Here is a 24,292-nt window from a genome sequence, read left to right as displayed (position 1 = left end):
CCCCTTTTAAGTACCCTAAAACTCAAATCAACTGCTACTGTACCACACTGGCAGAGTATAACCTGGGATTGTAGAATTTTCCTACTATATAGCTTGGTATATAAGGTTTATTCTTTTTTTCTTGCCTGATCAGTATTTTGAACAAGGGGACCCTCCACCCCAACTTTATTCTCTGAAAGGAGCTCTAAAGGAGCCCCATCTCATATCTCACCAGGCAGCAGACTGCTTTGAGTCATCACTAGAAGTATGTTATACTCACAGTGCTAATCTGGATTACAATAAATTGTAAACAGTCTTGTGTAATGCTTACAATTAATATTTCTATTATATTAACAGACTAGTAAAACAGGCCCGTTTCTGACACAAATGAAACGGGCACTAGCAAGATTTTCCTCGGAGTGTGTATGTTTGAGAGAGAGAGAGAGAGAGAGAGAGAGAGAGAGAGAGAGAGAGAGTGTGTGTGTGTGAGATGCAGTGTGTGTGTGAGTGAGAGAATGAGTGAGAGTGTGTGTGTGTCAGAGAGAGAGAGTGTGAGAGAGACAGAGTGTATGTGTGTGTGAGAGAGAGTGTGTGAGAGTGTACATGAAAGACAGAGAGAGAGTGTGTGTGTGTGTGTGGGGCTCCGAGTTCCATGACCCCCTCCTTCCCTCCCTCCGAGTTCCAGAATCCCCTTCCGTCCGAGTTGCAGGCCCCCCTCCCTCCCCACCGAGTTCTTGGCCCCCCTTCCCTCAGAGTTCCATGCCCCCCTCCCTCTCCTCCCCAGCGTGTTCCATGCTCCCCTTTCCTTGGAGTGTGTATGTTTGAGAGTGAGTGTGTGGGTGAGAGATGGGAGTGTGTATGTGAGAGAGAATGAGTGAGAGACAGTGTGTGTGTTTGTGTCAGAGACAGAGTGTGTGTGTGAGTCTGTGTGTGAGAGAGAGTGTATGTGAGAGACAGTGAGTGAGTGAGTGAGTGAGTGTGTGTGTGTGTGTGTGTGTGTGAGAAAGTCTTGAAGCGTTCGTGCGCTCTGTAAGGCTCCATCTCCTCAACTGACGACACGTAGTTCCGGAACATTGCAGGAATGCTTCAAGACTTGAAGGCTTCACTTTCTCGGCTTCAGAACGTTGGAGGTGCATTTTATTATATAGGATTATGAATCTGGGGTGGTAATTTCAATCATGCCAGGGGCACATGGTATGACCAAGTCAGATCCACAGGTGGTGGGATGTTTAGGCCATGCTGCCCCTCTCCTTTTCCTTCTTTAATACTTTTACTCACAACTTACTCCCCTGCCACCCCTCCCCCCAATTTTTTTTTTAAATTAAATACTATAACTTGGCTTGAGTGTCACTACAAAAAAATGTAAGATACTGCAGTTTGTTTATATTTCACAATTAGTTATAATCAAACCAAGTATCTTGTACAACTCTATCTGCCCCCCCCCCCAGACAACCAATATCAATACAGATTTCTCAATACAGTTAATCACTCATTTCTGATTTGGGATTATTTGTGTCCTACTAGAGTTTCTGGCTCTTATTTGGCTTTAGTATAAACTTCACAGTGTATGCAATTTTCTATAATGTTTGATTTGTTGAATAAGTTACCAAGTGAATGTTAATTGAAGGGTCCATTGCAAATTAGAGTTGATTATGATTAGATTGGATTTGGATTGTATAAATATATATGAATAATTGCATCATGAAGTGAGATTTCTGACATGATAAATCAATAAATCTTTTGATTATTAAGAGCAGCTTATAACATTCAATTTTTCCACCCAATACAAAGTAAATAAATATATAAAGTGTTAAAAGTGTAAGAAATTGAGGTCCTGTAAAGTTTATACTACTAATACAGCACAGGTGGTGGGAAAGTGAACTCCCCTGTCTAAGTAATTGGTATCTTATTTGGCTTTGCCAAAAATGCCAAGCCACTGCTGCTTCTAAACCTCAGGAGCTGGGGGGGAGGGGGGGGAGGACACTGCATTTTCCATGAGCTTAACCAATTGCTAGCCAGGAGCTCACATTTTAGCTATGCTGCACCTCAGCCTTCTACTTGCTGGAAAGTTTATCTCTGCAGTGTGTAGGACGAACTGCTTTAAATACGTTTGTTTCATACCTGCTAGTATAGGCCATGTGTGTAAATGAAAGGGAACATTAATCTTTTGCTAGCTGATGCTCCCATTTCATGCACCATTACTAATTGTAGAGCGTTCGGGCCACAAAGTCTTGTACTTCACTGAGTGTTAACATCACAGATGGACAGAAGAAAATGACTCCATTTAGGAGTTAAAAAAAATACTCCTTTTATCCAAAAGGCCCATTTTCCAAAAAACTCCAAAACATCTCAAAACGAAAAGCAAGCAATTGTGATCCCCAGGTTGTGTTTTGTCTTCGTCCAGAAAAAAATATATTTTCTTTGGGATTTTTATTTGTATAGATATCGCAGCCCAGTGCTTTGGCCTCATCCCACCTGGTACACAAAACATTTCTGTCCAGATGAGATGTTGCCATAGTAGAGCATCATCCTCGCTCCTTTCAAATCTAGTTAGTCTGGCAGCAGTGGCAACTGTAAGCCTAGCACAAAGAGCCAAGAGACTCTTAAAAAAAAAAAACAACATACAGAGGAAAGAAGTGGGAATAATTTCTGTTATCCAGAAGAATCACCTCTGAACGGCCTTGATACCAATCATTCTGGACACAGGTGTTGTACTTTACAGGGCAGATAAAAGAAAAAAATATGGAATTTCTGATTTAAAAACATTTTTCTGACCTTTCTCGTTATGAAATCGAATTTCGTGTCGCACTGCATGCAGCGGGGACACTGAAAACAAAAGAAGAATGTAAGTTTTTCAATGTAATCGCGTTACAACATACTTAAACTCTTAGCATAATTTTTGAGTAACAAGAATCAATACGTTGTACACTAAATAAATTCTTATACCATCTCAAAATGGGGAAATGGGTCTGTCTATATGAAATTACAGCAAATTTGAGGGAAATAAAGAGTAACTTGGGGATATGGAGCAAGAGTTATCTGTCATGGTGGGGAAGAACAGTAGTGTAAAACTGAATGTCTTGCCTAAGCTATTATATCTTTTTCAGGTCCTACCTGTTAGGGTAACAAATGGGGACTTGAAAGTTGCAGACTTTCTTGTGTGGGAAGGGAAAAGACCCAGAGTTATGAGAAGTCTTGAGAGAAGCGGACATTTCGCTGGGTAAGTGAACATTATTTTGCTCTGCGCTTTCACGATTTAAAGATTGGGGATAAAAGAGAAATTGTATGTTTACTGATTAGACAGTTTGAAAATTCAAACGTTATTAACGGGTTTCCATGGTATAAAACCCTTTTCCCAAAGTTTTAAACTTGAAATTTCTGCAAGAGGTAGGAATTTAATTATCATAGTCTACAGCACTAACAGATAGCCTGTAGAAGGCAGGGCCTAGTTCAGGGTTCATACCCACCCCAGACACATCTCTTCATTTATAGTCTTAATTTACAGTCAATTATTCTAATTAGGATAATGAAAGGAGTTTTCATTAGAGTTTAATTACATTTCATTAGTTTCTGAGAGGCAAACACTAAATAAAACCACATAATATACCATATAATCTTAAGCACTTTAATATCCCTAGTACCTTAAGTTTTAATTAAAAAAAACCTCAATAATACTGACAGCAGTCCAGAGGTGCTATTCAGTCTTTTGCACTGAATGTCACATGTATGTTTATCTCCCAGTTGGCGAGAGGTTATATGTGTGTGATTGATGCAAAAAGCTCCTAGCTCTCAGAGAATGAGCCTGGTCTCTTGAGGCTAGAGTAGCAGACTTGGAAGAGCTGAGTGGGACAGAGGTACACAGAGGAGACCTACAGGGACGTTGCAGAGAAGTCCCTCCTCTGGTCTGACAGCCCCTGTGCTTTGGAGAAGGGAGGTCTCCTAAAAAGAGAGCATCACCAAGTTGAGGGGCCAAAATTGTGGATCAAGTGGCCTAGGTACATAAGGTCTTTGAAGGCCTTAGATCAATTTAGGAGGTAGCTTAAGCCATTGTTCTTAGAAGCATTTGGCTACCAGCAAGCTTCTGTTTAGGTACGAATCATAGCTGCTTTGGTAAACTAGTGAGTAATGTATAGTTGATGATAGTTTGCTTACTGTGTGTGGAGCCTTTGGTGTTGTATGTATATGATATGTTTTTGTTATGATGTCATTTCATTACTATGAATGCACTTACTGTAAACCGCTAAGAGCTCTAAGGATTGTGTGGGTTATATACATTTTAAATAATTCTCCAGCAGATCCTACTCAAGAGGAAGGGACAGGTCAGCTGTTTATAATTATTATATACAGATACTTTCTGTCCCTAGTGGTCTTACAATCTGAGTAGAGTATTGTATCTAGGGCAATGATAGGTTAAGTGACATGACAGCAGAAGAGAGGGTTCAAAAGTACACAAGTGAGGCCACCTCAAGACTGGCACAATGTAGAGATCTTTAATGCCAAAGATCCGACACGGGCCATGTTTTGGGGCAGACAAGCGCCTGCCTCAAGGGTCATATACTTTCTGATAAAAAGTCCAAAGCAATACTCTAAAAACTCATCAAATTAAGCAACAGGTTGTACAAAAAATGTCCAAGTACAATAATGATTTTTTGCTCTTGGCAATCCTCTACATAAACCATGAGGCTTGTAGATGAATACCATTTGAGTATTTAAACAGAATGAGAAAGATGTGTTAAAATGTGAAACAAGCCATTCTGTAATGTTTTAATGGGGCAGATTGATTGGTGTGAGAATCTTTCAATTCAATTCTTGTATACTGCTAATATCCCCTTTCCAAGGTTCAGTGCAATTTACATTTTAGAGGGGACAAAAGTGATAGTGTTAGTGTGAGGTATGAGAAACATTAGAGACCATTGGTGTAATGCATAAGACTAAAAACAAAGGAAAGGATAATGGATGATACTAAGTAGTAAAAAGTCATGATGGATTACTATGAAGCAGTCTTTGGGAAGAGAAAAGTTATTGGCCTGTTCCTGAAGCTGAGGTAGCTATTTTCTGTTCTGATGGGAATAGGTAGAGAGTTCTTGACTCCAAGTACGGGGAATAGAGAGCTGAAAACCCTCTGATTTTGAATTGTCTTTTGAAATGGTGATGCTAGGATTAGTTGTTTCAGTCTGTTAGACTGGACCAGATATAGCAAAGCAGTCTTAGCAGCTCAGAGGTGAAGCCCTGTAAGATTTGAAAAACTAAGCAAGCAGCTCGGAACCCGAGTCTTTCTGCTATGGGAAGCCAGTGAAGTTTGTTTAGAGGAGTTGAAACACTAGTATATCTATTCAATCTGTATATCAGTCTAGCAGCTGTGTTCTGTATGATTTGCAGTTTTTTTTTCTAATATTGGCAAGAAATAGAATGTTACAGTACTAATCCAACTGAGGTAGGACTAACATTTGGATTAGAAGTACAAAGGCTTTTTCGTCAAAGAATGGTCTGACTAGACGTAGCTTTCTCATTTTCAATAGCGTTTTCTTCCAAAGCTGATTAATATGGGAAGAGAAGGTGAGAGAAGAATCGAGCACGATCCCTAATATAGTGTAGGATTGGGAAAGGAGGAAAACGGGCAGCTAAAGTATGGTCCTACGGAAAGCTGAACAGTGAGAAACAGGCTTACGGGCTCATTTTCGAAAGAGAATAGCATTTCAAAAGTGGTATGAAGCAGCATTTGGATGTTTTGCTTCCCCAAAATGTTCAAGTCACTATTCTGAAACTTATTTTGCAGATGTTATCTATGCATTTCATCTGCGCCGTGTTGGGGGCGGGATTAGGGCATTCCTAACACTTGGACATTTTTCTGCCATAATGGAACAAAACAAAAACGTCCAAGACTAGAACTAAGACATTTTTGAGCTAGACCTGTTTTAATAACGACTAAGCCACAAAAAAGTGACCTAAATGAGATGACCACTGGAGGAATAAAGGAATGACCCCCCTTATTTCTCCAGTGGTCACTGACCCCTTCCCATGTCTCAAAGATGTGAAAGAAACAGTACAAAGCAGCCTCTATGACAACTTCAGATGTTATGGCCAATCCTATTAAAACAACAAGCAGGTTCCTGGAATAGCCTAATGGTAAGTGCAGTACACTATGAAGAAGGGGACACAAGCCCACAATCCACTCTTACACTTGTGGTGGAAAATGTCAGCCCGTACAAAACCCACCAAAAATCTAGCGTACCCACATATAGGCAACACCTGCAGCCATAAGGGCTCTTTACTCTGCCAGAATTTTGCTCGACTGTGGAGTGCAGAACTTGCACAGAATTCTCCGGTCACGCAGAATTCAACATTTCTGTGCAGAATCTGCACTCTCCCCCCCTGCCCACCCACCCTGAGCACAGAATGCCCTGGTGGGCTAGTGGCCTCTTCAGAGGCAGGAAAGAACCTCACTCTTTCCTGCCCCACTGCCACTGCTCTCTTGCTGGTGCCGTACTTTTCCCAAATGGCCGCCGAGACTTCAAGTGGTAATCTTGTGAGTTTATTGCTTGAAATCTAGGAGGCCATTTGGAAAAAGCACGGCACCAGCAAGAGAGCAGTGGCAGTGGGGCAGGAAAGAGTGGGGGGTTTTCATGCCCCAAAGAGGTTCCTCTGCTGCAGCTCCTCCTCTTCCTACGTCATGGGTGAGTGCAGGGGTGGCTGGAAGGAGGAGCTGAATAAAAAAGAGGGAGGATGCTGTGGATGGGAGGGGGCTGCAAAAAGGGTGATGCTATACGTGGGGGAGAGAGGGGCTGTAAAAAAAAAAAAAAAAGGGGATGCTATGAGTGGGGGAGAAAGAGGCTGTAAAAAAAAGGGGCTGCAAAAAAGGGGGATGTTATGTGTTGGGGAGGGAGGAGCTGTAAAAAAATTGGAATGCTGTGGGTGGAAGGTAGCTGTAAAAGAGGGGGATGCTATGAGGGAGGGACTGTAAAAAAATGGATGCTATGGGTGCTGGGAAAAATACAGATGGTACCTAGGGAGAGGGGGCTGTAATATTAGTTAAAAGTCTGCCAAATAAACTTGCAGAATTTACAAACTTTGTGTGCAGAATTCCTGCAGGAGCAGCTACTGTAGTGATTTATAGTTGGGTACAGTAGGTTTCTGGTGGGTTTTGGAGGGCTACCCATACAATATAAAGGGGGGTAATGGTGAGATGTGTACCTGGGAGCTTTTATGCAAAGTCCACTGCAGAGCCCCTAGGGTGCCCCAAGCTCTGCTTGGATGTATGTGTGGCCAGTCAGAATACTGCCTCTTACTGAATTCAAATGGATTAATTTTGTGCCTTTTTCACTGTTTCTTTTTTTTTTTTTAATAGACCAAAATGCTAACTGCACTGAGCAGAAAAACATCTAGCAAGTGACCAGTTAAAAAAAAAAAAGTTTTTGCTGTTTTGAAAATCGCTATATTCGTTATTCGGCTTCCGAGCAAAACATCCAGTGGCGACCTCGGGCGGGCCAAGGCCGTCCATAAAGGACGCGTTTGTTTTTGTTTTACGTTTTTGGCATGCGCAGAGCAGCCAGCATAATGCTTGGCTGCTCTGCGCATGCTTTACGGGCCGATTACCGACGGCTTTAACGAAGGGTTAGTGAATGCAGGTGAGCTGCAACGAGCAGCTCATTTGCAATTCCCTTTCCTTCGCGCATAGCCCTTCCATACTGCTTCGCTATGGAATTCGGTACAGAATGGCTCTAACGAGGACTTTTGTGCATCTTGCCCCCAAAGTTGTAGACCTCATATCGAGAATACCCCTCTTACTCTGTTGAAATCACTTAACATGAGCTCTAACAGAACTATGAATACTGACAATGGAAACCCTTCATTAGAAATACATAAGAGTCTTCTGTTTTGAATAGTAATACTTGGGGGGGCGGGGGGGGGGGCTACCTCAACTGTTGAAAAGCATTGCTGACATCTTCCATCCGCCCAGGGTTGCCAGATGGGCGGTTTTCCCGCCCAATTGGGCGGTTTTCTGCAACCCGCCGCGGGAAACTTTTGCCCGCGGTGGGTTGCGGTTTTTTGGGCTTGTTTTTTTTTTTCTGGGCGGCTTTTCGACCGGTGGGGGGTGGGGCTAATGGCAACAGAGGCGGGGTTTGGTGACATTTTGGGTGGGGCTGATGATGGTGGGGGTGGGGCTGATGACAGCGGGGGTGATGATGGAAGGGGCGGGGTTGATGGCAGCGGGGGTGGGGGTGATGATGGAAGGGGCGGGGGTGATGACGTTGGGGGTGGGGTGTGTGCGGTTTTTGGACTGTTTTGGGTGGGAATTTTTTTTTTATATGGCAACACTGCATCCGCCTATAGATCTATAAGACTTGTTTGTGCATACTACCAGCTAGTAGTTCGCAGCTACATGAATTTTCTTCTCGTCGGGTTTTGTTTGTTTAATTCGGGGGGGGGGGCATTCCTGGAAGGAGGAACACCTCCCCAGTAAACGTATACTTAATGTCCCATGCATTAACAGCTATCGCTTATACACAGTATTCTCTAAAAGTTTCTGATTCTGACGGATTAGTAGCTTCAGCCAAACAAGAGAGGCTGGAAGACCCGGTGGAAGTGCTATTCCGTAAATTGAGACACGCATTCGCTAACGTCGATAGGGAGATGACAGAATAAAAACTAGCGAAAAACTCAACAGCAAGCAAAACTGCAAAAAAAAAAAAGTCATCAACCATCGAATCAAAAAAACCCCAAAACGTTAAACCATACACCGATTCCAACATCTTTCTGGCACTGGCATGATGCACACGAAATGTGGACATCACCTCTATCCCTGTACAATCACGAATCGCTTAAACGTGAAATATCAAAAGACCAACCCAGTAATAAAAAATGCAACGACACAAAAACTCGGTTCACACATATGCTCACGGGGCCAGGCCCAGAAGGGATCACCGCAGCACCGCATGTTGGACTTGGTGAGGCAGCAGGGCAAAGGCGCTGCCAGATCCTGTTTGCAAGCATTCTCCGCACAGATATCTCATTAGAAACGGGCGCAGTCCAGGAGCTCCAGAGGCACTAATGGGGGGGGGGGGGGGGGGGGGGGGATGAGAGAGGAGGAAGGGAGCGCGCCCCCGGCCCTCCTCACTTACTTCCTTATCAGGTACCCACTGCGGCTCGTCCAAACAGAAGGGGCTGCTGAGCATTCCGCTCTCGGGGACCATACGCAGCCCGCTTGGTGACCGCACCAGTTTCTTCCCATCCCGTTCAGAGGACATCTTTGCCCCCCCGACCCGAAGAGCCACTCTCTCTAGTCCAGCCCCCAAAGGGAAAAACTACCGAGCAAAGAACACCTCAGCCAATCAGACATGCCACCGCGCACACCCCCATCATAATTGGCAGCAGCTTGGCCCAATGACACGTACGGCGCTGCTCGACGCTTTCTGTTTTCGAGTTTAGGTGCGGGGCGTGTCGTGCCACACACATTGCAAGCCAATCCCGTTCCTCAAAGAGTGACGGGAGGGGGAGGAGCCGTGCGTACGCCTGATAAGTTACCAATAAGATGTTCGGAAAGAAACATTTTCTTCTAGCATCAGTGTTAGTGAATACTGTGAGCCAATCATCGATCAGAGTGGATGTAATGCAGATTGTGATTGGAAGATTCCAAGGTGAGGGGGAAAAGTTCAATCAATTTGTCTATGAAGGGCAAGGCCCGTGTGGACTGGAGCGTGGTAAGGGTGAATGAGAGTTGTACAGTTTGATGTAGATACAGGTTGTCAATATGTTAAGATTGGGTCTCTCTGTGGCAATACTTTTAAAACCAATTTGCTTCTGGGGGGGGGGGGGGGGTTGTTTGGGCGTGGCCCCCAATGCGATCTTTACAGGAAGCGCTACAGAATAACTTCTGTTGATGCTAATTTCTACTTGTTTTCGTTTATTTGTTTTCCCCACTCATGCTTGCAGGCTAAGTTTCTGGTGTCAAGAAGAGACGGCTGAGGGGGAGATATAATAAGAGATTTATAGAATACTGAGTGGAATGGAACGGGTAGACGTGAATCGCTTGTTTACTCATTCCAAAAGTACAAGGGTTAGGGGCAGGGTTGCCAAATAAAAAAAAAAAAATTCCCACACAAAACAGCCCAAAAACCGCACACACCACATCCCCGCCGTCATCACCCCCGCCTCTTCCGTCATCACCCCCACCCCTGCCCCTTCTGTCATCACCCCCGCCATCATCGCCCCACCCAATACATCAGCAAACCCCGCCCAAAACATCACAAACCCCACCTCTGTCGCCATTAGCCCCACCCCGCTCCGGCCGAAAAACCGCCCCAAAACCCGCACAAAAAAACCAAAATGAGCCCAAAAACCGCAACCCGCCGCGGGCAAAAGTTTCCTGCGGCGGGTTGCGGAAAACCGCCCAATTGGGCGGGAAAACCGCCCATCTGGCAACCGTGACTAGGGGGCATGCAATGATTAATGAAGCTACTAAGCAGCAGTCCTTTTTTTGTAGGAAAAAAGGTACTGAATACTCATACAGTGCCAGCCTTAAGGGTGTGGTCACTATGGCTCCACCCCAACAGCCACACCCATTTTACCAGCTATGTAGCATATAAAAAGGCATCACTGAAAATAGTACACAAGTCCCAAGGCCCACCAAAAGAATCTCTATGAGTGACCATAAACTAATAAAATACGTAGCCAAAAAATCAACTGAACCCCCCCCTCCCCACCAAAACCTGACTCTGGCTTGCAGGATAACACCAGAAAAGCAAAAGAATTTTCCCCTTGCTATAAAAATAGCAGGCATAAATTTAAAATATTCCCATTTACTACATTACAAATTAACAACTACAAATGATTTTAACATAGGTACCACACTACTTTATCTGAAAATAAAAATAAAATTATTTTGTTCTACCTTTGTTGTCTGGCCACGTGCTTCTTTTCACTTTTGTTGGGCCCAGTCTCAGGTTTCTACTTTCCTTGTCTTCTCATAAGAGTAGCCATACTGGGTCAGACCAATGGTCCATCTAGCCCAGTATCCTGTTCTCTAAACAGTGGCCAATGCCAGGTCACAAGTACCTGGCAGAAGCCGCAGGGCAAGTAATTGCTTCCCCATGCCTCTCAATAGCAGACTATGGACTTTTCCTCCAGGAAATTGTCTAAACCTTTTTTAAATGCAGATATGCTAACCGCTGTTACCACATCCTCTGGCAAGGAGTTCCAGAGCTTTACTATTCGTTGAGTGAAAAAATATTTCCTCCTATTTGTTTTAAAAGTAGTTCCATTTAGCTTCCGCAAGTGTTCCCTAGTCTTTGTACTTTCGGAATGAATAAAAATTTGATTTACTTCTACTCGTTCTACACCACTCAGGATTTTATAGACCACAATCATATCTCCCCTCATCCATCTCTTTTCCAAGCTGAAGAGCCCTAACCTTTTTAGCCTTTCCTCATACGAGAGGAGTTCCAGCTTAAGTCTATTGCCTGTTGTCATTTTTCTCTCCTCCTTTTAGCTTTCTTCAATTTTATTTTCTGCCTTTATCCATATTTAGTTCTTTCTTACTATCCAATCTTCAGTTTCCCCCTTTTGTCTGTTTCTGCCTGCAGCTTGTCCCTTTCTTTCTTTCCTTCCATATCCATCCAGCATTTGCCCTCTCTCTCCCCATCCAGCATCTCTCCTCTTGCCCTCTCTCTCTCCATCCAGTATTTTTCCCCTTTTTCCCACCTCTCTACATCCAACATTTCATTCTTGCCTCCTCTCTCCCCATCCAGAAACTCTCCTAGGCCGCTGCTGCTTCTCCCAACCAGCAGCAGTGTGGCCAGACAAATTAAAGAGTAAAAGGAGTGAAACCACAGTGCTCAGATGTGTGCTGTCAGCTCTTCCAATCCCCTGCCCTTCTGATGTTGATTTCCTGTTCCAGGCCAGGGGATCAACAGAGCCAACCCAGCGTGTGCAGCCCCGTACCTGCTACTCTTTGCTGTACCATGGCACTGCTGCTGCTCATTAGAAAAGCAGGTGTGGCTGCAGGAGATGAGCAGGGAAGGGGAATAAGTTGCCGGTACGCTGTACCGGCACATACTGGCACAAAAAAAAACCCCTAAGTAGTAAATTTATAACAAATCAGAGAAAATATTTCTTAACATAGGATAACAAAACTTAAGCATTGCCATACTGGGACAGTATCAGGCTTATTTTCGAAAGAGAAGGATGCCCACCTTTTGACACAAATCGGAAGATGGACGTCCTCACAGGATTGCCCAAATCAGCATAATCGAAAGCCAATTTTGGGCGTCCCTAACTGCTTTGTGTCGCGGGGACGACCAAAGTTCCCGGGGGCATGTCGGAGGCATAGCGAAGACGGGACTTGGGCTTGCCTAACACATGGGCATCCTCGACCCATAATAGGAAAAAAAAAGGGCATCCCTAACAAACACTTGGACGACTTTATCTGGTCCTTTTTTTCTTACGACCAAGCCACAAAAAGGTGCCCGAACTGACCAGATGACCACCGGAGGGAATCAGGGATGACCTCCCCTTACTCCCCCCAGTGGTCACTAACCCCCTCCCAGCCTCGAAAAAAAATTAAAAAAATATTTTTTGCCAGCCTCAAATATCATGCCCTTGAAGTTGAGGTTAGTTGCACATGTTTAATTGCAGTAGAAATCTGTGTTATGAATATCAGATGTTCAGTGGCTATCTGTGAAATAATTTGTGTTATATTGGCATGGATTTCTAATAAAATGTTAAAAAATATATATATATATCATGCCCAGCTCCATGACAGCAGTATGCAGGTCCCCAGAGCAGTTTTAGTGGGTGCAGTGCACTTCAGGCAGGTGGACCCAGGCCCATCCCCCCCCCACCTGTTACACTTGTGGTGGTAAATGTGAGCCCTTCAAAACCCGCCAGAAACCCACTGTACCCACATCTAGGTGCCCCTCTTCACCCATAAGGGCTATGGTAGTGGTGTGCAGTTGTGGGGAGTGGGTTTTGGGGGGCTCAGCACACAAGGTAAGGGAGCTAAGTACCTGGGAGCTTTTTCTGAAGTCCACTGCAGTGCCCCCTTGGGTGCCTGGTTGGTATCCTGGCATGTCAAGGGGACCAGTGCACTATGAATGCTGGGTCCTCCCATGACCAAAGGGCTTGCATTTGGTCGTTTCTGAGATGGGCGTCCCCGACCGTATTATCGAAACGAAAGATGGACGCCCATCTTGTTTCGATAATACGGGTTTCCCCGCCCCTTCACCGGGACGTCCTGCGAGGATGTCCTCAGGAAAACTTGGGCACCCCTTTCGATTATGTTTACAACCGTGGCCAATCCAGGTCACAGGTACCTGGCAAGATCCTAAAAAATTTTATGCTGTTTATCCTAGAAATAAGCAGTTGGTTTTCACAAGTTGATCTCAATAATGGCTTATTTATTTCTTTTAAGAAACTATCCAAACCTTTTTTAAACTCTGCTAACCTAACTGCTTTTACTACATTCTCTGGCAACAAATTCCAGAGTTTAAACACACGCTGAGTGAATAAATATTTTCTCCAGTTTGTTTTAAATTTACTAAGTAGCTTCATTGCGTGCCTCCTAGTCCTAATATTTTTGGAAAGAGTAAACATACAATTCACATCTACCCGTTCCACTCCACTCAGTATTTTATAGACCTGTGTCATATCTCCTCTCAGCCATCTCTTCGCCAAGCTGAAGAGCCCTAGCTGCTTTAACCTTTCCTCATAGGGAAGTCATCCCATCCACTTTATCATTTTCATCGCCCTTCTTTGTACCTTTTCTAATTCTGCTATATATTTTTTGACCAGAATTGCACACAGTATTCAAGATGCGATTGCACCATGGAGCAATACAAAGGCATTATAATATTCTCATTTTTGTTTTCCCATTCCTTTCCTGATAATTCCTAACATTCTATTTGCTTTCTTAGCTGCTGCTGCACGCTGAGCAGAGGGTTTCAATGTATCATCAACGATGACACCTAGATCCTTTTCCTGGGCGGTGACTCCTAATGTGGAACCTTGCATCATGTAGCTATAGTTTGAGTTCCTCTTTGCCACATACATTACTTTGCACTTGCTCACGTCATCTGCCTTTTGGTTGCCCAGTCTCATAAGATTCTTTTGCAATTTTTCACAATCTTCATGCCGTTTAACAACTTTGAATAACTTTGTGTCATCAGCATATTGAATTCTCTCACTAGTTATTCCCATCTCCAGATCATTTATAAATATGTTAAAAAGCAATGGTCGCAGCACAGACCCCTGGCAAACCCCGCTATCTACTCTTCTCCATTGAGAAATACTGATCATTTAACCAATTCGTAATCCACAATAGGACATTACCTCCTATCCCATAACTTTCTAATTTCCATGTCCATGATATACTTTGTCAAATACTTTTTGAAAATCCTTCACACTATCTTCTGGCTGAGGTCACAGTGGAAGTGTCCATATCTTTCACTGAAGCTTGCTGTTTCAGCCGACCGCTGCCCTTCAAGACCCGTTGCCAATTTGGTCGCACCATTAGTCCTGCAGCCTCTTTGGTCATCTTCGAATGCTGATCTTGGTTCTTATCTGCCAATTGCGGGAAGAATTCTTTCTCTTCCTCCAGTGTGCGGACGATGCCGTTTACCTTCCATGTAGAATTGCAGCACAAATGGGTGGTGCCATTTCTATGGGATTCCTAATTCTCTCATCCATTGTGTAACTGGTCGCAGCTCCATCTGGCGCTAAGAGTTGCTCCCACCAAATCTTGATATACCTCAATCGAGTAAGAATCCCTGCAGAAAATTCATTTAAATTTAGGACTGCTGGTAATTTGCACCTTAATTTAGGACTGCCATGAATTTGCCCAGGTTTATGAGCCTAATTTAAGTACCAAGTACGAAAATCACTGCTAAGCTTCTAACTTGTATTCTCCACTGTAAATCCTCCCCTGTTGCCACCCACTTTTTAAGTTACTAACTTTAGGAGTTTAGTGAAATTTTCAGCAGAGATATAGAGGGGCATAATCGAACGTCGCTGATGAAATAGGTCGCCGGCGATCTATTTTGGCGGCGACGCAATAGCTGGCCGGAACCGCATTATCGAAAAAGATGGCCGGCCATCTTTTTTTTTCGATAATACAATTTAGCCTGGCCAAATGCCAGAGTTCGCCGGGTTTGAGATCACCGGTTTTGTTTTTCAGCGATAATGGAAAAAAATGCCGGCCATCTGAAACCCGGCGAAATCCAAGGCATTTGGTCATGGGGGAGCCAGCATTTGTAGTGCACTGGTCCCCCTGACATGCCAGGACAGCAACCGGGCACCCTAGGGGGCACTTCTAAAACTTTTAAACAAATATACAAATACCTCCCAGGTGCATAGCTCCCTTACCTTGGGTGCTGAGCCCCCCAAATCCCCCCCAAAACCCACTCCCCACAACTCTACGCCACTACCATAGTCCTTATGGGTGAAGGGGGCCACCTACATGTGGGTACAGTGGGTTTTGGGGGGGTTTGGAGGGCTCAACACTTACCACCACAAGTGTAACAGGTGGGGGGGGGGGATGGGCATGGGTCTGCCTGCCTGAAGTGCACTGCACCCATTAAATACTGCTCCAGGGACTTGCATACTGCTGTCAGGGAGCTGGCTATGACATTTGAGGCTGGCATACAGGCTGGCAAAAAAGGTTTTTATTTTTATTTTTTTTAGTGTGGGAGGGGTTGGTGACCACTGGGGGAATATGGGGAGGTCATTCCCCATTTCCTCTGGTGGTCATCTGGTGAGTTGGGGCACCTTTTTGAGGCTTGGTCGTGAAAATAAAAGGACCAAGTAAACCCGGTGAAATACTGATGAATGCTGCTTTTTTTCCCCCATTATCCGCGAAAGCTGGCCATCTGGTAGCCACGCCCATACCCGCCCATGTCCCACCTTCGCTACGCCACCGACACGCCCCCTTGAATTTTCACCGGCTCGGCGACAGGAAAGCAGCGATGGTGTCAAAAAAGCAGCTTTCGATTATACCGATTTCTCCGCTTTTGAGAGATCGCCGGCCATCTCCTGATTTATGTCGTAAGATCGCCGGCGATCACTTTCGAAAATAAACCTGATAGGCACTCAGTGCTAGTAAATTTTCATAGAGGGCAATTTAGTACTCTCTCTCAAAGGGACCCTTTTACTAAAGCTTAGTGCGCGCTAACGGACTAAGTGCACACTAAGACCAAATTCTGTATATGGTGCCAATAAAAATTAGCACTTAGCGCTATTCTTTAAATGGCACACAGAGTTTGGCGCTGTTTATAAAATAGCATTTAGTGCCTGGATCCGCACACAATTTTGGACATGAGGATTTACACCAACTGAAACCTGGTCTAAATTCTTGTGCCTAAATTAGGTGCAGATCTCTCGTATTCTGTAACACTGCGCACAAATTCAGGGAACGCCCCTGATCCGCCCATGCTCCTTCCATGGCCGTGCCACCTTTTCAGATCTGCCTAAGATGCACACGTAAATTTAAATTGATGCTAATTAGTGCTAATTAGCACCTAATTATAGGCACTAATTGGCTCGTATGTCAATTAAATTGCGCACGAAAATTGGTAGGTGCAGGAGCAATTTTGAGCGCCATATATAGAATTAGGGTGTAAATGCTAAGAAGTCCATTTTATACCTATAGGCTCCTTAACATTTAGTACGCTAATTCCATTATTTCGCGTTAACCTTTAGTAAAAGGACCTCAAAGTTAGGAGCATTTAGGGCCAGATTCTATATAAGGCACCTAAAAAAATCTGCGCGATAAACATTTCCACCTAAGCGTATTCTATAATCGGTGTCTACATTTAGGCATGGTATATAGAATACGCTTAGTTGATATCCCAGCGTCTAAAATTGTGCACCTCCATTTACACCAACGAAAACATGGCGTAAATCCCCGTGCATAGATTTACGTGCACTGGGCCATATTCTATAACTGCTCAAGTTAATTTGGGAATGCCTGCTTTCCCGCCTATAGCCATGCCCCTTTTGAACTGCGCGCATTAGAATTTAGGCGCAGTTCATTACAGAATACGCTTAGCAATTTGTTTGTGTAAATTCTTATTATTGTCAATTATTGCTGAGTATTGCTTAAGTGTTATCAATGCTGATTAGCTTATTAAGCCAAGTAAGTTACGCGCATTGTTTTAGAATATGTCTGGATTTTGCCATGGATATCTGGGCGCCCTATATAGAATCCAGCAGTAAACCCTTTGAACATCAGTCTCTCTGTTTTACAGGTCTCAAAAACAGAACTGCATGAAGAAATGGATTGGGACCAACTGGACCTGAACCCTCGAGTTCTCACAGCAGTGAAGAAAGGTAAAAGTAATATTTTAATATATTTTTTTAAACATTTTTATATAATGTATAAATTAATGCAATATGTTTTTTCCTGTAAAAAACATTTTCAATGAACTTCCTATAAGAGGTTTTAATAGAGGTATGTTTATTGTATCATACATTGTGCCCTGTTTACTAAGGCATGCTAACATTTTTAGCACATGCACAAAATTAGCATGCACTAACTGTAGGTGTCCATAGGAATATTGTAGGTGCCTACAGAGTTAGTGCGTGCTACTGGTTAGCACGTGCTAAAAATGCTAACGCCTCTACTGCGGCTTAGTAAACAGGGCCCATTGATTAAATTAAAACAGCATTAGTTATAGATTTTTTTTTCTAAATTAAGCAATAGGAGCAACCAGAAGGCTGATATGCTAAGCCATGATACAGTCTGCCCCTTAAAGGGAAATGGGACTTGATATACCACCTTTCTGAGCTTTTTTGCAACTACATTCAAAGCGGTTTACATATATTCAGGTACTTATTTTGTACCAGGGGCAATGGAGGGTTAAGTGACTTGCCCAGAGTCACAAGGAGCTGCAGTGGGAATTCAACCCAGTTCCCCAGGATCAAAGTCCACTGCACTAACCACTAGGCTACTCCTCCACTAGCGACATTCCATGTAGAAGCCTGCCCTTGCAGATCAGCAATGCGGCCGTGCAGGCTTCTGTTTTTGTGAGTTATATGTGCAGGACGTCAGACTCACAGAAACAGAAGCCTGCGCAGCCGCGTTGCTGATCTGCAAGGGCAGGCTTCTACATGGAATGTTGCTAGTGGAATAGCAACATTCCATGTAGAATCTCAAATAGGGAAAGGGAAATGGGACTTGCTATACCACCATTCTGAGGTTTTTGCAACTACATTCAAAGCGGTTTACATATATTCAGGTACTTATTTTGTACCAGGGGCAATGGAGGGTTAAGTGACTTGCCCAGAGTCACAAGGAGCTGCAGTGGGAATCAAACTCAGTTCCCCAGGATCAAAGTCCACTGCACTAACCACTAGGCTACTCCTCCACAACGAAGTGTAGTATAACTACTTAACAGGCTGAGGCTAATATGACTTTCATTTATCAAATTGGGGTCTATTGTTATGAGACATTAAGAGCAGAACAGATTATAGAGGTGTAATGAGGTTTGCAGATGTTCCTCTTTTTATGAAAATATGTATGGCACAGTGGTGTAGCCAGATGTCCAATTTTGGGAGGACCTGAGCCCAAAGTGAGTGGGCACAGATTTTCTCTCTACTCTCTCATCCCGGCTCCTCCCTCTCCCCCCCCCCCCCCCACCACCACGTCAAAATATAAATACCAAAGTCCCACCAGCTAAAGACCTCTTCTTCCACTGGCCAGACCATTTCCCAAGCTCAGTGGCAGTGTCGCTGAGTTTTTATGCATGCTCACGGTGAGCCCAGCACTGCTGCCACCAACTACTGAGCTTGGAAGGATGGTCTGGCCAGCAGAGGACCAGCCACAGCAAAGGTGAGGCAGTTCTGGGTGAGCCTAAGCCCAAAGTGACTATACATGGTAGTTCCAAACCCAAGTGAACTGTAAGAAAACAATACTCTTAAAACAGACGTGAACCAGCACAAAGGCAAGAAATACCAAATTTCTCGTGTGTCCAAATGAAAGATGCATTTGTAGCTCTGCCTCCTATCAGTGAGTATGCAAATGTGGCGTGAATTGTACAGATGAATTCAAATCTCTAAATAACATTTACAGGATCATTTGCTAACAGTGCATGCTGTTAGTAAATGATTCTTTAGAATTACTTTTATTTTTAGCTAGGACAGTCTATATTTAAATCAGCCTTTAAAAACAGCAACTGTAGAAGCAACAACACACTGCTTTGTAGTGTGTGTAATGTAATACTATATATTTCTTTCCTGCACAGCGTCTACAAGTTATTAAGTAGTACTTTCAGCCATGACATACTCTTTTATGTTAAATAATTTGTCAGTTCCTTCCTTTTATTTCAGCTAAAATAAAATCTATGAGGGAGGTTCTGATGTATTCTGGACCAGATCTGCAGCGCCTGACCAAATTATCCATTGTTGATGTGCAGCACTTGCTGAAAGCCGTGTCATCCGAACTAAGAAAGAACTCTGTGGTCACTGGTAATTGTGTTGCAAAATGTAGATAACAAGAGTATATCGTAGAAAATTCCTGGATGCTTTGGGGATTGTGACACCTCTTCATTGAGCTGACAAAAGAATTACTACTACTACTACTATTTAGCATTTCTATAGCGCTACAAAGCATACGCAGCGCTGCACAAACTTAGAAGAAAGACAGTCCCTGCTCAAAGAGCTTACAATCTAGTAGACAAAAAAGTAAAGCAAACAAATCAATTAATGTGTAGAGGAAAGAGGAGAGGAGGGTAGGTGGAGGCGAGTGGATACAAGTGGTTACGAGTCAAAAGCAATGTTAAAGAGGTGGGCTTTCAATCTAGATTTAAAGATGGTCAAGGATGGGGCAAGACGTAGGGGCTCAGGAAGTCTATTCCAGGCATAGGGCGCAGCAAGACAGAAGGAGCGAAGTCTGGAGTTGGCAGTAGCGGAGAAGGGAACAGATAAGAAGGATTTATCCAGGGAACGGAGTGCACGGAAAGGGGTGTAGGGAAGGACGAGTGTGGAGAAATACTGGGGAGCAGCAGAGTGAGTACATTTATAGGTTAGTAGAAGAAGTTTGAACAGGATGCGAAAACGGATAGAGAGCCAGTGAAGCGACTTGAGGAGAGGGGTAGTATGAGTAAAGCGACCCTGGAGGAAGACGAGACGGGCAGCAGAGTTTTGAACTGACTGGAGAGGGGAGAGGTGACTAAGTGGGAGGCCAGCAAGAAGCAGATTGCAGTAGTCCAAATGAGAGGTGACAAGGGTGTGGATGAGGGTTTTGGTAGAGTGCTTGGAAAGAAAGGGGCGGATTTTACGGATGTTGTAAAGAAAGAAATAACAGGTCTTGGTGATCTGCTGGATATAAGCAGAGAAGGAGAGAGAAGAGTCAAAGATAACCCCAAGGTTTCGAGCTGAGGAGACAGGGAGAAATGAGAGAGTCATCAACAGAAATAGAAAACGGGGGGAGCAGGGAGGTGGGTTTGGGGGGGGGGGGGGAAATGAGAAGCTTGGTTTTGGTCATATTTAATTTCAGGTGGCGTTGAGACATCCAGACAGCAATGTCAGACAAGCACCCTGAAACTTTGGTTTGGATGCAAGGTGAGATATCAGGGGTAGAAAGGTAGATTTGGGAGTCATCAGCATAGAGATGATAGGAAAAGCCATGGGATGAGATTAATGAACCAAGAATATACAGGGATGGTGTACCTGAGCTTTTCAGACTACATAAATGTGCTGTTTTTGGATTTTATTTATTTATTATGCTGTATCCCACATTTTCCCACCTATTTGCAGGCTCAGTGTGGCTTACATAGTACCGTTACGGCGTTTGTGAGTTCCGGTATGAACAAATACAAGGTGATATTGTGGTAGAATAAGGTTCATGTATGGTAAATACAATGGGGGAACTTAGAGAAGGAAGAGGAAGGGTTAGAAATGTCCATTCTGGTCTTTGGTTTCGTTGTGTTGCAGGTGTCCAGGTTTTTATGTTGGGTCGGTGGGGGTATGCCTTTCTGAACAGGTTTGTTTTTAGTAGTTTTCGGAAATGTAGGTGGTCGAGCGTAGTTTTTACTGCTTATATGTTAAGCTACACACCTGCAGGACCTACAGGGTAAGGAAGGGCACTGTGGGAAGAGGAAATGTAAAATGTATTTACATTGGTGTGATATACAGGCCTCCTCCACAGACAGAAGAAATGGACAGATTTCATTGACGATATTCATAATATAACTGTGAAAAGGAAAGAATTACTAATAAGTGATTTTAATGTGTCAGATGTTGATTAGGGTATCCCTGTTGCAAGGTCTTCTAAAAGTAGGGAGACCCTGGATTCTCTAGTGGGGGGGACTATTCCAGCAGTTGTTAATGGAATTCACATGGGATGGGGGCCATAGTGGACACAATGCATTATGAATGGGGAAGAGTATTTCTGATGTTATAGTGGGGGATCATCGGGCATCCAGTGATAATTCTTCCATCTGTCCAATAAGACACCACAACCTGCAAAGAAACTGGTTTTCTTCAGAACCACCACGGCTACCAGAACTCTGGTAGATGACCACCTGTATAGCAACGGGTCTTGATAACATAGCTGCCACCCATCCTGTCTTTCTCTCCCACTTTTCTTGAGGTGTTGCTTGGGATAACAATAGGAAGTCTGAGGCAGGAAGGCAAGGGAATAGGGCTCTTATAGGGACCCTTATACTAAGCCACGTAGGTGCCTACGCACGACAAATGCGCACCAATTTGGAGCTACCACGTGGCCCGGGCGGTAATTTCATTTTTTTTTATGCGCGTCCAATACGTGCACCGGGAAATATGTTTTATTTTCCAGCAATTGGCGCTAACTGGGTGGTGATCAGCATTGTACGTGCGCTGATGATTACCGCCTGGTTAATGCGTGAGATCTTACCACTAAGTCAGTGGGTGGCAGTAAGGTCTCAGGCCCAAAATGGACGTGCGTTAATTTTCATTTTGCCGCACATCCATTTTTGACCCCCCCCCCAAAAAAAAATGGACCTGCATGCGTCCATTACACGCGTCTACAACAGCGCAGGTCATTTTTCGGCGCACTTTAGTAAAAGGACCCCATAAGGCTGTAGTCAAGCTGTGATGGAGTCTGTGGCAGAGACAAGATGGATAAACTGTGTGTGGTGAGAAGCAACAGGTGATGAAGAGTTGTATGGTGGCAGTTCATTACGACAGAAAGTGTTAAGTTTGAAGGACAATATTTTTGTAAAATAATTTTCCAGGCTTATTTATAGAATGTTCTATTTGATGCAGTTAAAACTTTGTTGTATGTACCGTGCTCAAATGTTATGCTTTCTCCCTTGGCCTCACAACAACTGTGGGAAAGATTGACCATGTACTGAATTAATAGGGGCGTATGGATCAAGACAATTGTATAGTTACCCAAGTATTTCCTAGTCATAACTGGGGACTTTGGCAAAGATAAGTAGACTAGAACTGTAGAGACCAATTAATCACTGAATACTACTTTATCCCTTTGAACAACTGTTCTATGGGGCACCTGCAAATGGCTGGGAAAGCAGTTACTCAGGGCCTCTTTTACAAAGCCGCACTACTGATTCTTGGTGCGGCAAATGAGAGAAAGTCCATTCAGTTCCTAAGGGCTTCCTCTCATTTGCTGTGCGGGAATCAGCGCAGCTCTGTAAAGGAAGCCCTCAGTGTTTTGATTTAGGCATGCCTTTCCTTGCTGAAGGGGTATTGCCAGTGATGTTGAAATGAAGTAGTGTTAGACCAATTAAAAAGATAGTTATTCTGCACATCTGAACCTATATATATCACCCCATCTCAAGCTTACCATTGGTCAGTAAGGTGGTAGAATAAGTTTTGTTTTGTATTTTTTAAATTAATTAATTACATTTGTATCCCACATTTTCCCACAGTATGTGGCTTACATATTGCTAAAAAGATACTTAAGATACTTATTCAACTTTAGGTCCAAGTCAACATGGTTTCTGGCAGGGCATAGCTCTGAGGCATTGCTGGTTTTGGGATTGGATTTGATATTGCCAATATTGAAACAGATGGATCAAGCAGTGTTGAGAACTTTTTTTAGATGTGACTTCTGGATCATGTCAACTTGCTGAAAAGCTTGGTAGAGACTGGTGTAGGTAGTAGTTTTGTTCTAAATCTCAAATATTTCAGGTGAGGGTAGGGAGTTGGGTGTAAGACTGGATTAATGTTCATAGGAAGTTGCCTCCAAGTTTGGGTTTAGCTCACACCTTTTTCAGTAATAGCTCAAGGTGAGTTGCATTCAGGTATGCTAAAACTGCGTAGTTCCATGTCCTTAGAGCTCTTATAATTTAAATTTTGTACCTGTAGCAATGGAAGGTTAAGTGACTTGCCCAAAATCACAAAGAGCAGCAGCAGGATTTGAACCAGATTTTCAGCCCAGTGCTTAACCCCTATAAGTAAACCCAATGCAGGCTTACCGTGCACTAAAAAGGAAATACTTCCGGGCTACCGCAGGAGCCCGGCTGTACTTCCCACCCCTAGCACATGTCATATCCGGCGCTACATTTTTGTAGTGCCGGTGTGTACCCGGCGGTAATCGGGCAATGCCGCACCCTGCCAAGTGACTATCGGGTTAGCGCGGGAGCCCTTTCCGCCACCTCAATGGGTGGCGGTAAGGGTTCCCCCCCCTCCCCAAAATGGCTGTTCGGCAAGTGCTTCACTTGCTGCACAGCCATTTCCTGAAAAAAAAAAGAAAGACCTACATATTACCCGCTGCAGTAAAAGGGGGGCCTCTTTGCCGATTCCAGCGCAGGCCCCTTTTTGCTGCAGCTTGGTAAAAGGGGCCCTTAGTGAATAGAATGGGAATTTTCTTTACGCTATATTGCTGCTGCTATTATTTCCCCATTTCCACTAAGTCAACAGTACTCGCTTCACACAAGTCACTGAAGAATTAGAATGGATGAGGCTCTCAGCAAGAAGGTGTTAAATTGGAGCAGGCTGGAAGTCTTATTTGGTTTCAAGCTTGCCAGTTAGTCCCTCTCTGGATGCGATACTGATGCAAGGACAGAGTACCATTTTGTGCTGAGGAAAAACATCTGAGAGTAATTTTGGGAGTCAGCAATTTAGTTGAAATTGAATTAGGCCAACATTTATAGCTGGGAGGTTCATTTTAGTTCTGCCAGTTAGAGAACACGTTACCCCTGTATTAATAGAGTTGCATTTCCTCCTGGTGAAATTCTAAGTGCATTTTAAGATTTTCTGTTCGGTGTGTAAAGCTTAAATGAAACTGATTTTGTATTACAGAGGAATAGAAACACTTGTGAGCTATATTCAAACTAGCTGTTAAGCCCATAAAAACGGGCGAGTATTGCAGCCCTCCTCTCTC

The 24,292-nt window shown here is 43.8% G+C and overlaps 1 protein-coding gene and 1 long non-coding RNA gene across 4 annotated transcripts in view; one reads left to right on the top strand and one right to left on the bottom strand.

The window, feature by feature from the left end:
• LOC115459482 (zinc finger FYVE domain-containing protein 21-like) overlaps positions 1-9,272 on the bottom strand; it is a 41,999-nt gene extending 32,727 nt beyond the window's left edge. Inside the window, exons 1-2 of one of the 2 annotated variants that reach the window (XM_030189288.1) lie at positions 9,099-9,272; positions 2,755-2,805 (exon numbers count right to left, since the gene is read on the bottom strand). In XM_030189288.1, the coding sequence (XP_030045148.1) occupies positions 2,755-2,805; positions 9,099-9,224 (177 nt within the window). In that variant the 5' untranslated portion in view covers positions 9,225-9,272. The remainder of the gene's footprint in view (positions 1-2,754; positions 2,806-9,098) is intronic. The other variant, XM_030189289.1, reaches the window with a different exon arrangement.
• Positions 9,273-9,554: 282 nt separating this feature from the next.
• LOC115459483 lies at positions 9,555-19,401 on the top strand. 2 transcript variants are annotated; one of them, XR_003940281.1, is made up of 3 exons: positions 9,555-9,614; positions 17,214-17,295; positions 19,294-19,401. It is a non-coding gene; the product is annotated as an uncharacterized LOC115459483 (long non-coding RNA). The 2 variants fall into 2 exon arrangements; XR_003940280.1 differs by lacking the exon at positions 9,555-9,614 and adding an exon at positions 9,615-9,677.
• Positions 19,402-24,292: the final 4,891 nt, after the last annotated feature.

The sequence above is a fragment of the Microcaecilia unicolor genome, unplaced genomic scaffold (genome assembly GCF_901765095.1).
Source record: "Microcaecilia unicolor unplaced genomic scaffold, aMicUni1.1, whole genome shotgun sequence".
In the NCBI taxonomy this organism is placed as follows: Eukaryota; Metazoa; Chordata; class Amphibia; order Gymnophiona; family Siphonopidae; genus Microcaecilia; species Microcaecilia unicolor.
This window is presented reverse-complemented; position numbering and strand designations above follow the sequence as displayed.